This window comes from Cariama cristata, unplaced genomic scaffold, assembly GCF_000690535.1.
Source record: "Cariama cristata isolate BGI_N322 unplaced genomic scaffold, ASM69053v1 scaffold20531, whole genome shotgun sequence".
Lineage (NCBI taxonomy): Eukaryota > Metazoa > Chordata > Aves > Cariamiformes > Cariamidae > Cariama > Cariama cristata.
Genome location: NW_009598943.1, coordinates 1 through 18,453, shown reverse-complemented (window position 1 = coordinate 18,453; position 18,453 = coordinate 1). Strand labels below are relative to the sequence as shown.

Genomic DNA, 18,453 nt, shown 5'->3' with positions numbered 1-18,453 from the left:
CTTTCTGCTTTTTCATGGCTTGAACATTCATCATCTTTTGCAGTATCACAGACCATTTGGTAAACGTAACAACTGAACCTCCTGTTAGGCTTCTGTTCTATATGTAATACAAGGTCTTTGTCAAAGTAAACTTCATGACTGTAAGTCTGAAATGAAAAAAAAAAAGATTCTGATTGCAGTCTCCATTTCCACAACTTGCTAAAAAAAATATTTAACATTGGTGACCTCCATGATCAGACAGGAATTTTGTGCAGGTACACACAGACTGCTTTTCCAGAAAAAGGACAGAATTTTAAAACTTTGAGAGGTTTCCCACATGCCTATTTTAGGAATCTAAGTGCAATTAAGAGCATCTGATTTAACATCCTAAGTTGCCCATGCAGTCAATGATGAAAGAGGTGCCAAAGGTGCTGAATATTTCAGATCATCTAAGTTGGATGTCCACCTAAACTTGGACTGTAGGAACAGCCCATTCCATGTCTCCAAATATACACACAGTGAAGTCCATGCTTAATTCTATGCATGAGTAGTTCAAGTTAAGCTAGTGAGACTATTTACAAGTTGTAAAGTTAAGCTGATGTAACTTGCGAGAGGGTGAGTATTCAAGTTGATAAATACTTCAGAAATACCTCAGGACGACCCCTTCCCCAGCCAAAAAAAAAGAAACAAATCAACCAACAAAAAAAATTTCTTAACTTCAAATCATGGAGGTTTTCAGATAAATGAACTATTGTCTGATGGAATACTTAAATTTTTTGAATTATGATTATTATTTTGTAGAAATCTCATCCATAGCATTTGGCAACACTATTTATATATTTGCTTCAAATCTGAACAAAAATGGTAGGTAAATGGGTATGGGGAAGTGTTAGCATAAACGAGAGACAGGAATTCTCCTCACCACATCCCAGGACTCCAGTAATGGAATACTCTTAAGTAGCATCCCATGTTCATTACAATGAAAGTCAAGATGAGCTCTTCCATCAGCTCCTATTTCAGTAACGGCCACAGCGGATAACAAATCCAATTCATCTTCATAGTCCACAATTTTGAATGTCTTAAGAAAAACAAAACCTCAAGTTTACAAATCAAACATAAATTCACATTCCCCTCTACCTAAATTGCATAGCTCTTTTTCTTTCAGTTGAAAGTGGAATTGGAAAAAGTGTAGTTCTTAAGTCTTCTGGTCTGATAAAGAAAACTTTGCCAGCCTGATACCCAACAGGCACCCTTCCCAACACAAGTTGTCCAAAGTATTTCAGCAAAATTTCTTAAGAGAGGAGAGAAGAAAGTGATGTTCTGAACAATCCTTACGTACATGTATTTTACATATATCATACAGGAAATAGAAAAAAGTACTTTGAAAGTGGCAGAAGAGACATATTTAAACTCCATGCCCTCTCTTGAAGCAGACATGTTGGGACAGTATAGCTTAAAAACATTACTGGTTTTGAGGGGATGGGTAAATTAGGGTAATTCCATTCACATGAACACCTCAATGTTCTGTTCAGATCTCTCCCTCGCTCCACAGAGTTTGTGACGGTGATGAACTGAGACCAAAAGGTGAAGATTGTGAACTGCTGTGAGAGACTGACTGAACAGACATTTGCCTCAAAGCTTGCTCAGGACCGCTCGCTGGCCTTGCAAAAATAACAACCCAGGAAGGCTGCTTATCTTGCCAATAGCAGGACATTCCTCTGCCCGTCTTGCTGCGATAGCAGGAAACTCCCCTGCCTATCAGGCTGACAACTCTGGAGACATCCAGGCCGAGTAACTTCAGCTGCAGCAATTACAAGGCAAAAATCCTTGAAAGAAATTAAGTATAAGCCATATATCTGTTAGAAACTAGATTATTTGCTGAAATTCCAAGGACACATACTAAGTAAACATGCAAGGGGCGCGTGAAAGGCGAGACCTGAGGCGTGGGATGTGTTACAGCAAGCGGAGTCAGCAACGACCCACCCCACCCCACCCCGCCTGAGACTCCTCATAAAAGATCACAGAAACAAGTCATGGTGTGCACCCTCCACCGAAGAAACCGAGGACTACGGACCTACGGGACGCCACTGGATCCATGGTGATGACTCTTGCATGCTTTCCTGAATACTTGCTAAGTTTTCCCTATTAATAACTCCTACCTTTCCTATCGGTCCAGTCTCTGTTGTGTATTCAATAAAGCAACCAAATTAGCAGCATCTGACCTTGTTTGTGTCTTAATCTCACTCCTGGGATCACTACAAACCTACCCTGAGTTCAAAACCGGACTGGGACAACTGCCTTAATTGCTTCTATCTCACTGTTATGAACTTGGTAACATACTCGTTAAAATTCAAGCTAGTCTTTTTCTTCCACAATGGAAAAATATCTGGAATCACAAATAAAGTATAACAGCAGGAAAAAAACCAATGTGCAGACTCTAATTTTCACTATGTTAAAAAAAAAAAAAGTGGATAGAAATGAACTGCAGACCTTAAGGGTTATATTGGACTGTCTTGTATTTTTACCTTAGTAAAATCTATTTCCTCAGAAAACAGAACAGAAACAACTGCCAGAAACTGATGAATTTTAACTGTTGTGCTTATGTAAATTACAGCTCCAGCTCTAGATAGAGAGCTAAAAAATATTCTTCATAGTGTCTTGAAGACTCAACACCAAGGCATGTGGTGTTTTCACTCTCAAGAAGCAGTTACTTAAAGGAAAAGTCTTAAATACTTTATCTTGCAATCTAATCAAAGCAATTGGGAGAGAAAAATATAGTTGAGAGATACTATATCAAAGACTAGAGGAACCTAAAGCAGAGAAAAAAGAAGTATGTTTCTTTCATTTCATAAAATGCTTTACAAGATATGTTTAAAGGAGTTGTTTGAATGGAGAGAAGAGTAATGGTTCATAACATTAACAACTAAATTTTGGTGCCACTGAAGTCACATGGACTTAAGACAGTACCATGGGGCATAAGATCAGTTCTTAAAAGAGAGAGACTATCCAAAGCACAAATGTCAACCAAGGAGAAAAGATGACAGACAGAGAGGGGAAATGATTAGGAGTTAAGAAGAAAAAGACAGCCACAGAAGCAGAATAAAGAACTAAAAGATTAACACAGCTGATGGTTACAGCCACTGCACCTGAAACAAGAATGACTTCTGGCTAGCTAAACATCTTAAATAATCCATGAACTGCTCTTAGTCACTACGTCAGTTACCTCTTGTTCTGGGTCATCATCCAGCAAGTTAAAACGCTTTTTCACCACTCGACCAGAAGCTGTTACAGTAACAGCATTGCTCACCTTTGAAGAAAAAGAAAAAAGTGGCTCCAGACTTGGAATCATTTTAGTTTCTTCCTATCTATTTGACAACGTAGCCCTTTCATGTCTTTTGTTTTCTGACCTTGTTTTAATCTCTCAGATTGTTTTGCTCATTAGCTATGCATGGCCCTAGTGCTGCTACCTCTTCTTTATGAGGGTTCATGAACTCAGTGGCTTTAGTTGAGATATTACTGATGTTTACTCATATTCAGAGGCTCTCAGTCCTGTAGAGGTGGCAAAGGTTTTCAGTTACCATAATTTTTGGAATAGAAGTGACTGGAGCCAAGATGCTGGAATGAGAATTAAGACAGCTAAGTCATCACCAATTTGTTTCTTAAACTCTTTCTTCCAGAAGATGGGGAAAGTAGCATCTTAAACCACCACAGCTGCTCCCACTGGGCTTCAATAAGACCAGAAACATTCAAAACTGGGGTATCAATGGAAGTCAAAAGGAAAAGGCACAGCACAGACAGGATTAGAACTCTAAACAAACCCTAAAAAAAAAAGAAAAAAGTATGGCAAGTCTTTAGATGACAAAGCTTATCCTTTCTGAATTGAATGGAAGTTTTATTCCTGAGTTAGTGTAGATTTTTAATACACAAACTTTTCTTCTGCAGAAGCTTCAAAATTAGTATCACTGATTTCCAGGGACTTTACAGTACTAATAAACTGTAAAAACTTGCTTTTATGTCAGACATAACTTCATATACTGAGGCAAAATGACAGTTCCATGCACTGCCAAAAAACTTACTTCATGAGTGTGCTCTTTAACTTTTTTGACATTTAGATTGTCTTTGTGATTTTCTATCACAAAAGACTTCATGAAACAACCAAGGTGATTTAAGAGCTCATTTCTACCAGGAGCTTTGAATCACCCCCTCAGCACTTGGTTCTACCTCTCTGTGCTCTTCTGACCCACTGATGATTCAGTTCTGTTCTGTTCCAGCTTGAGTTCAGTCACCAAACAAGCAGAAAAGTACTCACCTTTTCTGCTTTTGTTTTATTTTAGTGCACTGATTTGGCTCACCAGGGGTTAGATGAATGCCAAACCGGTCATAAGGGAGGGACAGGTATGCATGGCCAGGAAAAGAAACAGACTTTTGGAAGCAATGTATTGTCTTTGTTGTCTTTTGAAGACTTACCCCTAAGTTACAAGAGACTTGAAACATTTCTAGCATTTGTATGATCAACTAACCTGAGCACCAGAGATGCACACAATTATCACTTGGTGACACCTTCTTTTGAAGGAAATCTGTCATCATCTTTTAAGTATGTTTTATATCAGTGATACATGGTTATACTGCACAAAGAATGCTGAAAACTAAAGAAAAGACTGGAGGTTTTAGAAAGCTATCCTGAAAGTGTTACTGTTTTCTTTTCATACAGCTTAAAGTCCAATGAAGACATGGAATGTCTTTCAATAAACTTTGAATTAAGCCCATAGAACACAGTGATTACTCACATAGGCAAAACCCCTGTGTATTGCTCAAAATCATACATTGTGATCTCAGACACTAAACTCACACAGTTTTCTCTGCTGGCCACAATAGTAAAATCTTCGGCAATCTCCATTTGATCTGTATTATTTTTAACTTCCTTAAGCTTCAAGACTCTACAAAAGAAACAGAAATTACAAAATAAGTCATGTATTCTAATCCACCTACTACAACACTTCTATATTTATAATTTTAAAAAATCAGATATATTAAAACATCAGAAATAACTGAACTTGAAATAAATTATTTTTGTAATTTATGTTTATCAGTGAAATTTTAACACAGCAGTCCTTGAACATTTTTCATTTCAAAATCTAGTGTTGCCTGCCCACATTCATCATTTAGAAATCTGCAAATATTTCTACCAGAACTTCTGATTCTGACAAAATAATAAATTTTAAAGTTTCTAGAGCTTGATGAGTGTTTTGGCTGGCAAATTGTCAAACTACTGAATTTATGCAGTTATGCAACTTTTCCTCTAATGAAAATAAGATTTGAGAAAAAAAGGCTCGTACTTTATCAAATTTGGTCCCACGTGGATTATTCTACCTGACATATCTGGATGGAAATATATCCAGTCAGGTTCCAGTGAACAGCATTTCATATCCTGTATGCCATTTTTTGCCTGAAGAAGAAAGGGAAAGCTTAGAATATTACTATTTTGAAAGTTTCACAGATCTAATTAAATAGAAAATACCGAGCCCCTCTCCACATACCTCTGAAGGTTTTTAAGTATTGCTCATAATCATGACCAGAAAGGATGGCAGTGGAACAATAATAATAATAATAAAAAAGACTCGGTTCCAATTCTCAAGATATTCCACAGAACAGTTTCAACTTTTTTAATATGCAATACACAATGACCTTGTACCACAGCTATACATGCTCCTGCCTCTCCTGAAACTAAGCAAAAGGAAGATTTAGCCTACACTCTGCAAACACTTCAACAATTCCAGCAATTTGAATGTCAAAGACATGGGATGTGTCAAGACATGAGAAAAGCACTAGCAGAAAGTTTGACTTGAGCTTCAAACCTCAGGCTCAGCCTCTTTTGTGCAAATATTTGTGGAATGTGTAAGCCTAGGATAGCTTGTGATTTCAGCTGCGAGCTGGTCAAAATCTTGGGATTTTGGCAGTGGCTTTTTGTTGTTAAATTTAGCTGATCCTGATCATTCAAATTTCCAAATGTATGAACCCACATAGAAAAAACTAAGTGAGAAAAGATTGTAGAAGTCCCTTTGAATCAAAATTGATCTTCAGCTATGGTTGTAAAAGATCTGTTTTGAAAATAAGAGATAAGAGGGGGATCATCGATTTGATCAGGCCAGTAAAAGAGATGAGAAGTTTTTTAGTGAAGAACCCTGAACTAACAGGCCTAGAAGCTGCTTATATTACTGAATGATCTTCAGGTCAAATCCAGATCCAAAATAAAGCTGAGATGGACAGCCTACGCAAAAGGATATATGATGAATAGTATATAAATAAAAATAATCAGGAATGCTGGATTAAATTGAATAATAAAATATTTCTAGGGATGGAAAAAGAAGGTAAAAATCAGGGATAAACTACAAACATTAAGGAAACTTATTCTGCAATTTCTTAAAACGTAAAATGTTTCTTTAGTCATGCCATTTGGTAGGCTGACTAGTCGGAAGTACATTAAGATGTTACCATGCAAGGAATGAGGTAATGAGATTCTGCTTAAGCCTTAACTCTTAAGCCAAGAACACAGTGCTGTGTAGCACTGACAATGCTATGATTATACTGGAATGAAGGAAATATCAGAAGCAGTACTAATTCAGAAAAAAACATTTTACACGACTGCACTCGATAGCAGATGTAACACTGTGGGGTGATCCCTGTGAGAGCACCACACTTGAAAACAAGGGTATTGTTACCTCGAGCACTACTCAGAAGAAGAGATGAAGACAAACGTGATACACATTAATTTCAGAGAAGCTGCTATCTGAATATATTACCAAAGCATTGTCTTTCAGAGAACAAATATGGAAGACTCCTTTATGTTTTTTCTTGTTAGGTGTGATGATATAATGCCAAGGGTAACCTCCAATTTGAAAGGCATTCTCCAGAGAAGATGCTTCAAATAGCAAAGGTGGGGTATCTGCAAATATTTGGTAATGTTAATACCATTAGTAGCAGAACAATCATAATTCTATTGATCCTTACAATTCTAAATTCCAATAAAGCTGTTAATTTTTCAGAACTTTTGAAGACTGGTGGAAATACATTGCTTGTGATCTTTCTTCTAGCACCAGCTATGCTACCTCACCTAGCATCCAGGCACACATCTGCAGTTCCCTGTGGAAGGTTAGTGCCTTCTCAGATCTTCACGCTGAACTGCTCTTCTGATACCTTTGACTGACATCATTCTAAATAAGCTAGATAAGCAAAGATGTAGCAAACAATTAAAATTAATCCAGCTCATCTGAATGAGAGAGGTTGTACACATGAAGAGATCAGAGTATATCAAAAGGGTCACTATTCTCTTGGGAAAAATGCTGATAAATAGCTGGAAATAGCAGCAGCAATCTCAAACAACAGAATTAAACCCAGAAAGACACCCAAATTCAAATACTCCTCCTCCTTTTGTGTAACGCAACAAAATAGTGTGGACCACAATGAATATAATCTGTAGCTGAGTTCATAAAAATAAATAAAAATCTAGGATTTTTTTGTAATTAATGGCAAAAGGTATCTAGTTTTCCCTTCAGTTCAGTTGGGATAAATTATGCAGATGTAATACGCCATTCTTACAAGTCTTCTGTGTACTGAATGAGAGAAGCATCTTTGAACAAAATGGATTGCACGGAGCTTTACAACTTCTACCAACTAGCTGAATAAAACCAATTTGTACAGCTGCTGTAACTGAATCAATTTCAGACTGAAGATCATCTCTTTCTAGCAGTACAGAGAAGTGCTGGGAAAAAAATTGACAAAATGTGGAGAAAATCTGCAATTACAAGGGACATTTAAACAGGCAGAATATATCCACCCCTGCCCCAAAGCTGGATTACTGTGAGGGGAACGAGGTTCTTATCTGGACTTTTGTGTCCCGAAGGCCTTATCCAAATTTTGACTTGTCCTTGTTCTGCTTAGTCTAGGTAATTATCCGGATCCTAGCTAATGGTGCTAAGATGTCACATGACATCAGAAATTCTGTTTACACAGTGCTTCTCTCTTTTTCCTTCATTCATGTTTCCAACAACTTAGCCATTTAGATTGAAAGGAATTAGTTCACTGCCCATGGAAATGAAGTCTTTCCTAAGCTGGAAACTGGCTGTCTTCTAGTTGCCTCTTGGGCTAACACATAGGAAATGGGAGATTCTGTGCAAGATATAACAAAGTATAGGTTATAAAAACTGAGGCATCTGCTGAAAATGTACAAAATATTGAAGATAGAGGCATAGGCAGAGGACTTACTGATATTAAAATTTGTCAGAAATTGAAAAAAGAGCTAAGAAAATTTGTTAACATTTTACCCTATCGACTTTTTAAATAAAGCATATATAGCAAGGCCCCTCAAAAATTCTGGTAGGCGGACTAAATGGTAGATTTAAATGCATTTCAATAATATATCAGTCCTATGCAGACCAGGCTGCTGATAGAATATGCCTTTCTTTTTATGTTTATTTGGCAAAGATTTGGAAGATCATAGCCACCTAAACCGCTGTGATAGTATGACTCTGCTGCCTCAACTCCCTCTTTCCTGCTATGTGTCACTTGCTCTTGTTGCTCAAGAGAGAACCTCCTGTTCTCATTGTTTTTAAGTCCTTTCCCTAGCATTGCCAGTTTTCAATCTCCACTTGAGCTTCTTTGTTCGCTTCCTTAAAATTCTCCAGCCTCATCTAAACATAAAGCTGTAAAGTTGTTCCTGGCAGCACTAACAAGTATTTGCTCTAAATGTAAAAAAAAATTCTCAGCGAAGTTTCTTTCTCTCTGTTTTTTTTTTTTTAATGGAAATTACTGTATCCTCTAATAATAAATCAAACTGCAGTTTTAAGTTCTGGACCTTTCAGAAAGTGATATAATGAAGATTTATAGATACCTTTCCATTCCTTCTGCTGTGACCAAGATCAAATTCCTTACCAGTCAACAGCTGGAAATGACGTGGTAGGTACATAGTACCTTGTAAGTTTTGATCTCTATACACTTCCTCTTGGGTACCTAACACACCATAAAACCAGCACTGAAATAACTGCCATTCCTTCAGGCAATTTCTGTAGGGAGGCTAGGACTACGAGGGAAAATCACATGTAGTTAAATTATAGTAAATACAAGCTTGAACTCTGAAACTTAAAATCTCGCTCACTGAAGCATTACATTACATTGAACGCTCAGTCGGCCATCTCATTCTTAAAAGAAAACAGCTCAAAAACCACAGGAATGCAACTATCTGCAAAGAGCAGTCATGGCAAATGTCTGTCATGAGCTTAAAACTTCCTAACCACAAATTCTTGAATATGATTCAAGATCAAAAACATTTTCTCCAGTACATTGGTTTTAAATCTCAAAACTAAAAACTACAATGATCTGTAAGACATGAGAACAAATCTGGTATAGGCTTCCTATTAAAGGTCCCACAGCATGTTTTCCACAGGGCCCCTAACATTAAATTGTGGTTTTGCAGACTGAGACAGTGGAAAATGAGCAGATATTTCCCTTTGCAGAACCTGAGACATCAATTATAGCAGTCTATCACTTTGTTTGAATAAAACATTGCATTATAACTGAAAGCCTTCACTAGCTAAGTCTGTATTTTATCTTTGTGTATTTCCTCAGGTTTATGTAAATCTGGTTTGGTTTGCCTGTTATTATCTGACACTGTTTGCGAACATAAAGATCAAAAATGTTTTTTATGTGGACAGTCACCTGTAAAAACCATTTAGTACAGAATCATTGAAAATGAAATAAATAAAAGCATGCATTATTTGGTATTGGTGAAATCTACTATTTTTTTTTTTTGGAAGTGCGTCAAGTGTAAACTTGTGAGAATGTGTTTTTAAAGTAAAAAAAAAAAGGTTCAAAGAAAGTCTCAGGTTTTAGTCATGCATTAAGATTCTTGGCACCAAATTCTAATCTCAAACACACCAACAGAAATGATTGATTGGTTTCAGAGAAATTAAAGTCATTACATAAAGCAGAACATTCATAAGTTAATGACTTGAGGCATAAGAATTGTTTTAATAGATAATTTGTTCTCTCCTCAGGAATGAATTTTATTGAAACCGGCACATTTCTGACAACTTAGAATTATCAAAATGCAACTGGGACAAATTGTATTTGGTCTCCTTGAATTCCCCCTGAAAGTTAGATTAAACATTCTCACATCTTTTGTTTACATACTGTATACTGTTTCTGGGTGTTACTAACAGCTGTCCTAGCCCTTCCTCTTTCCCAAGAGCAGTTGTGTCTCAGAAGCAAAGAAGGTGTTTCCACTTCATGCATTCCTTATGAACTTTTTCAAATAGATCAGTTGCTGTACTAGTTTTCTAGACAAGTCTTATGTAATTAATTCTTGTAATTAAAGCAAAGCACATTTTTACGTAAACCCAGAAATCTAGCTACAGCACAATGAGTACAGTAATTTTAATGTTTTTTTCTTAGTGCGAAATAAATCACAATTAATCCATAAAAGCCACCAGCGAGATAATACAAAGATCATAAATACCTGTTATTTTAATGTTACATGGAAGACCAAATGGATACTTTCCTACAACTCCCACTTGACCATTCCAGTTGAATTCACGTCCCAAATGAAATGGCTGTTCCATGAACTAAAATAACACAGAACAATTTAGCTTTATTGATGTGTATTTACTTGCTGTTTAGTTTTACTGCTCTATTACTGCACATTCTTTATGTTGTTAGATACTGCTTGAAGTCTTATTTTTTAATTAACATTTGATTTTCCACTGGAAGAAGATAAACTCAAAATTCCCACTGCAGTTCTGTTTCAGATCAAACAATCTTCCATGCCCATCAGTTTCTAGCCTTAACGCTCATCTATAAGTACAGACTAGGTGTGTAAAGAAGAGCATATCCTGGTCTAGCATTTACATAGCTCCTCTCTGTATGTGCTGAAGGGCCTGTCTGACCCTGTATCTCTTACGTTTTGCCACCTGTAACTGGTGTGGGTAGAATTTTCTGATAGTGTACCCATTCGCATCTTCCAACTGTAAACAGATTTAGGCAAGAACTCTATCCTTTGACACATTCCCCATGTACCTATGTGACATTACATGAATATTTATGATTTGTTGCCCCAAAATAGTATGGACTGTATGAAAAATTTTGTATTTCATTACCTTTTCCAAGATGGCCTGAAAGTTATAGAGCCTGACCAGACCCATGCTATACATTACAATGAGGATTCCATTAGAAACAGCAACATCTGTCACACTACTACCAAATACCTGGGAAAAAAGGAAGAGAAAAATATTGTATTAGGGAAGAAATGCAAAATACTGACATTATGTCCTTATTTTTGCAATTGCTTTAAATTTTTTATTCTGACCAAACCCTATGATCACTGTTTTAGTTCATGAAGTTTTCTGTAATTTATCTGTTTCTGCTGAGTGTCTATAATACTTTGCAGTGCAGTAACACCTGAGGTTAGATTAGTCATATTCTGAAAGCAGATTCATTCTCTAATTGATTCTCAGTATATCTTCGTATCATGTTACCCAGTTATTATCATACATGAATGATTATATTACCCAGCATCCCACAGGAATGTTAGAAAAGCTAACAGCTCAATCTAAAAGTACTGATTTCAGATCTTCTGTTCTTTCTTCATCACCAGGGTAAAATACTAGTCTAATCATGGCTCTATGACTGTGTACAGCTGTACTAAAACTCCATTATCCAGCTGCCACAGAATACAGGATCCTCTCTGAATCCAAATTAGACATATACAGGAGAAGCTGACTTACCCCTTTTAAAAATAATCAGTATTCATTTGTGCCACTGCTTAACACATCTCCATTGAGAAAAACCCAACAAACTAATTCTTAATATTTAATGAATAACAACATGTGAAGTTCCTAATTTATTTCTTTTAAATAGAGATGCTTGGAAACCTAGAGCTTTCATTTCTTTAATCTGAATAACTATATGAAAAAGCAATTAAAACACGGTTAAGACAGCCTTAAAAACAATTGTCAAAAGAAACCCAAAAGCTGTAATGCTCCTAAATCTTAACACTGTCAATGATGTTGTGATTGTGATCAGTTTGGTCTGAAAAGATACATTCACTCCTGAGACCTTGCCTTTTATTTAGTTTTATGGCTCTTTCTCAATACATTTGTCATCTTAGGTCCCAATGTCCTCCAGACACAAGCTCTAGCAGTCTTCCAACCCTAAACTCTCCTTTTTATCCTTGAGACCTTACCTAGTCTGAACTCAGAATGTATTGTGGTGTACCACCTCATCAAAGCTGATGCATTAGGTGCATTCTGCAGTCTTGAACAGTAACCCTAATCCTAAATCTAATCTAACAGTTACATTCCATTGATCTGTATCAGTGGCATTGCATTCCCTGGTTGCTTCCTCTGCTGGGTGTATTCTCAAATCCCAGATTCTGCCCTGATGTTATTCCCACCTGTAACAGTTACTCTGATGAGCACTCAGTACAAGCCCAACTGAAAAAATACTCTTTTAGATGTTTCACCTACTATGACCATGAGGAATCTGGCATGCCATTCCTAACCAGATTGAGAATACCTTTGATACTGGTCACGTTTTTTTCCAGTCCTAAATACTAATTTTGAACAGAACAATACACAGTGCCCCTAAACTTTCATGGGCCCAAATGAAAAATGTTTAACCCCACTCCTTCACCTGCCAGCCCAATCTCAACTACAGCCTCAACCCAACCCAGCACCAGATAAAACTCACTAATAACACTGGACCCCAAATGAGACTGTAGCTCATACAGCTTTGAAGACAGAGTTTGCATGTTTGTACTGTTCCATGTATAAGTTGTGCCCAGAGCTCTCTTGACTTAAAATAGACATATTTTTTCACCAGAGCAGTAAACTTGCCATCTGACTTGAGGTTTCCTAATATATACACTGCTCCTTGCAGGTCACAAACTGACCTCAGAAAGGTTGTTTGCTCTTGACTGCTAAAGCAAGACACATATTTACATTTTGCCATTCAATATCAATGATAGTACAAGTCTGAAACATTTGGAACTGCATATAGACTTAATATACTATCAGTAGGAGTTGGTCAGAGGCACATCTATCTTTCTTTAAAGAGGTGAAAAGAAGTCTACAGACACTTTAGGATTCCCTAATTCTTATGATTGCTATAAGTAAAGGCTACACTTCCTTCTACACGTCAAAGAGTAACCCAATAGCAGAATGCATTTGTATTTTCTATTCTAATCATTCGAATTAAGAATCTTTCCCCCAATGCCCCTATCAGACACAAGAACATTACTGCTAATTAATGTTCCAGGGCACTATGCTTTTACAAGCTGTAATGCCTCCCATACAACTACAGTACAGATCACAATTAATAGAGGCATTAACTTACCTTTTTGTTTACTTCTAGCATTCCAACGAATGAAAGAGGCAAAACTTGGAATACAGCAAGATAGAACAAAACAGACTGTTGGATACCTGCCTGGGAAGGAACAACAATACTGAATATAGTTATTATACTACTATTTATTAATGGTAGCACACCTTCATCTTCCACCATAATAACAAAGCTTAATGTCTCCATTCCTGTCGTTGTAAATTTTTTGTTTTGTAAAAATTTAAGAATGACAGAGTTTTTCAACAAACTTACCTGCCGTGCTGCTGCAGGGAGCTTATTCTGAGCTGACTTTACAACCATTACCTCTTGAGGAGTATCCCAGCTCAGATACCTATTTGTGACAAGAAAGGCCTAGCTTAATAATTTAAAAATAATTTAATAATAAATACATTATTTCACACAAAATACAATCTACTATAACTAGGCAGATTCCTGTGTCCAGGCAAACTGTTCAGTATCTGATTCGGGAGAGGTGCCTGAGATGTTTGCTGTTTGCAATTAACGCAAAACCCACCGAACTAGGAATGGCTTACTTCATACAGGATCGAGAGAATAATTCTGAAAGTATGAACATTCACTATCTTAATTTTTCTCCTTCCCTTCACAACGCACTGCTTTCTTATCCTTCAGCCTAAAGGAAACAATTTCTTCTGAGAACTGAAAAAAAGATGCAGTTTAGCAGAAGCAGTAACTGCTTTGCTTTAAAGAGTATATTGGCTACCCTATGGAGAAGAATGCTTGCAAGTTAAAAATGGCTTGAACTTTAAATGTATTTTTCTTACATTTTATGAAGTTTGTTTTACAGCTTTTAAAGGTCCTTTCCTGGTATGTAGCTATTGCAAAATTAAAGGCTGTAAAATTGTCAAAGAAAAGCCAATAGTGGCCTAGTTTTTGTAGCATTTGTGGAACTTGATACCACGTTTGAATCCATAATACTTAAGCTGCTGAAATTCTTCTATGGAAAACAGCATGCAGGAACAGTACTCCAGGTAATGTGCTAGACTAACAGACCTGAAGTCTGACATAGGATAGTACTCAAATAAACATGATTCTCTTTCTCCGGTGTAATACTAATGATTGTTAATGACATAAAGCCTAGTCAATGTTTAATACCTGAATTTGCAACAGGAACCAGCAAGGTATATTTTTTCCAGTACTTCTCCACTATCAGCAGAGAGACGTAGAAGCCAGTTCTGCACTGTCAAGACTATCAGGGAAGATTTATAGTCTGATGGACTTGGTAGCATTTCCCCCTACATAACAAAAGGTTATCAGAAAAAAATTTGTACCAGGAGGATACATAACATTTTGACACAGTAACAAGAAAACAAAAGTTCATGCACATTCCTCAAAAACTAAAAGTGGAAACCTGTCTGCTAATCACATCAGGATGTCTAAGCTCATGTCTGTGCCAAATAGTCATCCAACTATCACATAAATAATCTGTTACACTTTTTGCAAGGCAGTTGCCTTCTCTAGAAGACACCTTTTAAAAATCCCTCGCCTTGCAAAAGTGAAGTATAACTGCTTATTGATCTAACTGATACCAATCTTGAAGAGATAATAAGTATTGTAGAATAAGACATTCAGTGGTAACTCAACAGTAACTGCTAAGAATGGTATTCACGCTGCATAATTTTTAGGCACCCCAAGGATGGGGCCAATATTCCTAAGCTCTGTGGACACTGGATGAGAGAAAAACTACTCAAGGAGGAGGGAAATTATATAATCTATTAGTTAGAAACAGCTGAACAGCTGTTAGGCAGCTTCAATGAGTCTTCGGTTTATCTGTCTTTTTTTTCTTTTACTGTCAACAGATCTGGTAAAAACTGAAACTCCCACCTATTGCCCTTGCTAATTAAAAAATAAAGAAAAAATTAAACAGAATTTATGTTGTAAGGAATTAAAGTTAGTTGCATAAGCATAAAGGCACTGTTTTTAAAATCTTCCATGAAAGCTCACAAAAAAGAATTTGAATGTCCTATTGAGAAATTCAGAGAAGTATACCTTTAAATGTTCTGTCAAAATAAGTAAGCACACATTTCAAACCTTAAATGACTTAACTATATAAAAACATTAAGACAATAGTTTGCAGGGAAAGAACACTCTATTCTAAATATGTTTCACCGAAACATAATGATTTGGTTTTTTGCACAACGATGCTCTAGTAAAAAGTAATCTTACCAGTGGGCTTTCCAACAATAAAGCATCTTCTATTTTTTCTGACTTAGAACACTTTGGCTTTTGATAAAGTATTCTTGGCTCTTGTGCAATGCTGGAGGAAAATGATTGCTAATCATTAGTCTACTTTATAAACTACTTTCTATCAACAAGTCATTTCATACAGTTTTATAAATCCTGCCTTCTCTTTAGGCAGGTCAGAAATCTAAACATCTTATTTTTACTTTGTCAATACAACCTGAAATTGCTCTCAAAATAAACCCTAATAAACAACAGTTAGTATAACATAATATTTAAAAGCTAACCTTCTCTGTTTTGTGGGTTGGTGTTGTGGGTTTTTTTGTTTTCTTTTGGGTTTTTTGGTTTTTTGTTGTTCAGTAGTTTGTTTTTTTTTTTAAATAACAAACTTAATAGTAACATTCTTACTCTAGCGATATCCATTAAAAAGCAAGCACATTCCAGAAACTAGTGATCATCCTGGAACCTTCCCTTTAAGCTCTTCCAGTGTTGCCTTTCATAATATAAAGGTGTGGCATCATGTACAGATACTTAAAAAAACCCCTCCTAATACAAGAATAAATACTTTGTCGTGTGCAGAGTTTTCCCCTCAGGGAGAGGATGAGCCAAAGATAAACCTGAAAGATGTCAAGACAGGTTAACCCAGTACTGGAAAGCATTCAGACAATGTAGGAATAAAACACAGCTAAGCAGATTTAGATCTCTGCTGTAATTTAATTAACTCTCAGTGGTTTACACTGACAGAGTAATTTGTCTTTTATGTATCATATGACACTGTCTCAAAACTGTTCTGACCATAACTTACTCAGCAACACAGTTCTCCAAGTCCCTGCTACTTCCCTCACAAGAAAGATGGGCGAGGGCAAGGGCAAGGATCAGTGTAGGCAGGACTTCCTGTCCTCTACCCTACCCTGTGCTGCCTCCTAAGCCGTGCCTCTGCAGCTGACCATGGAACAGGAGAGTACATCAGATCAGACAACTGATCTGCAAAATACATGAACAAAAGCAAGTACTCTGCACACTGTACTTTTATGTGAACAATAATTTACTTCTTTAATGCAGAATTTATATACAAGGTACCAAGCTTGTTACATAGGCTAATTTTGTGACACATTCTTTAGCACACTGCTAGTTATCAGATCACAAAGAACTACCGTTCATTGGCTTTTTAGTGCAAAATTATAAAATGGTAATAATCTTCCACTCCTATTAAAGTATTCTGAAAGCTGAAGTTATACAGCACCAGTAAGATCAGACTTTCTTTCACCAAAGCTACATGTATGAAACAGAATCACAGTGTTAAAACTGTAAGCCAGGGTAACTTTTAACTGTAAATTTATTACCTGCTAATACAGCACTGGTAATTGTCTAAGTAAATTCTTCCTCTTTCATACGCAATAGGAGATGCAGAATGAGTTGTCCAAACATTCTTGAATTTAGTACTTTCCTGAAATAGACAGTGGTTGTAACTGTGAAGGCTTTAGTAGCAAACCTTGCTTTTGGAAAATATTTTATTTAGCTCCTGCAGTATAATAACTTACTTTAATTGAATCTTTGCTGTTGAATACATAAAGGAATTTTTTTAAAAAAAATAAAATTAAAAGACCTTTTTTAGGGAAATTCTGTCTTTTTTTAAAACCAAATTAAAAGATTTTTTTATTAGCTATTATGGACAGCATGGATAATGAATATTTTGTCATTAACTTGCCTGCATTAAAATTAAAACTGGCAACTATAATGGCAACTTTCAAAATCAAGGACAAAACTATCTAGAGTGTAAATATGTACGTAACTCTTTTCTATGGAATTGAATTTACTGAACATCTGACACCATTCTGCTGTTGGCATTTTGTGTGAAAGGTAGAAAAATGCGTTTACAGTTATTTGCAAAAAGTGCCTGAAATGTTAATGGGGTAAACTGCTCACATAAAGTTTCTTGCATGCATCAGAGACATCAGGAGCTCTGTATCATTAACAAAGATTCCAGTATTTGTGTAAGTCAGATGTACTAATTTTTATTTCAGTAAACTTTGCATGCCCATTGATCTAGCTGCATAAGCAGACACTTTAGCTGACTTCCAATAAATGCATTTTTTTATCCACATATTTTATGCAATGTATTTTTATTTTATCCAATAACACAATTGCCAATTCATTTCCACTAATTCACTTTCAATGTATTTCTATCAACTACTACATGGGAGCAGTAATCGTTTTGATAAAAAAAATCGATTTCACTTTAGTCTGTGATTGGTTTAATTCCTATTTTTTCTGTAACATAAATTTCACTGACACATTAGGGTCACGTTTACCTGAAGACCTCTGCTAATTATCTTATTTTGTTCTGAGAACTCCATTCAAATTTAACATCGATGCTCCCTAAAGCACTATGAATTTAAGATTGGTATTATACATTAAGCCATCTTAGGGGAAGAAATAAGTGATATAAAATCTCATAATTGGCTATTTCTAACAGGATTATTAAATTTAGAAGTGTTTCTGCATTTTTCACACCACAGTCCTCTCTACATCCCTAGGTCAGAGCCTCATGAAATAAATGTAACCATTTCTAACTCTCTTTAGCAAAATGGCAGGATTTTTCTCCCCAAACTTGTTAGTGTGACCAGGGACTTCTCAAACACCTGGGTTGAGGCCTGCCGCTCCGAACACCCCCGCTGAAAGCCAGTACACGCAGGGGCTCGGCCACCGCCGGAAAGCATCGCTATTACCTGACATATTATCTTTCTGAGGAGTCCCAGGTTTTTTCTGTGGGTGACACCAGCATCTCTGGCATAAAAGCCGTGGGCCCTGCGGGTGAGGAGGCGGCAGATGTTGTGTGCCCCAGGCGCCCGGGAGGCGGCCCTCCTCCCGCCGGCGGCCTGCGAG

At 36.6% G+C, this 18,453-nt stretch overlaps 1 protein-coding gene across 1 annotated transcript; it reads right to left on the bottom strand.

Annotated features, from left to right (window-relative positions):
• Positions 1–2: 2 nt before the first annotated feature.
• DCAF17 (DDB1 and CUL4 associated factor 17) lies at positions 3–18,449 on the bottom strand (the record flags this gene model as incomplete). Its single annotated transcript, XM_009709517.1, has 14 exons — positions 3–146; positions 902–1,057; positions 3,203–3,286; positions 4,829–4,916; positions 5,316–5,425; positions 6,780–6,922; positions 10,490–10,595; positions 11,127–11,234; positions 13,363–13,452; positions 13,621–13,699; positions 14,482–14,621; positions 15,553–15,643; positions 16,911–17,014; positions 18,297–18,449. Coding segments are annotated over 14 exons (1,596 nt in total), but the record flags the coding sequence as incomplete, so codon positions are not given.
• Between the last annotated feature and the right edge of the window lie 4 nt (positions 18,450–18,453).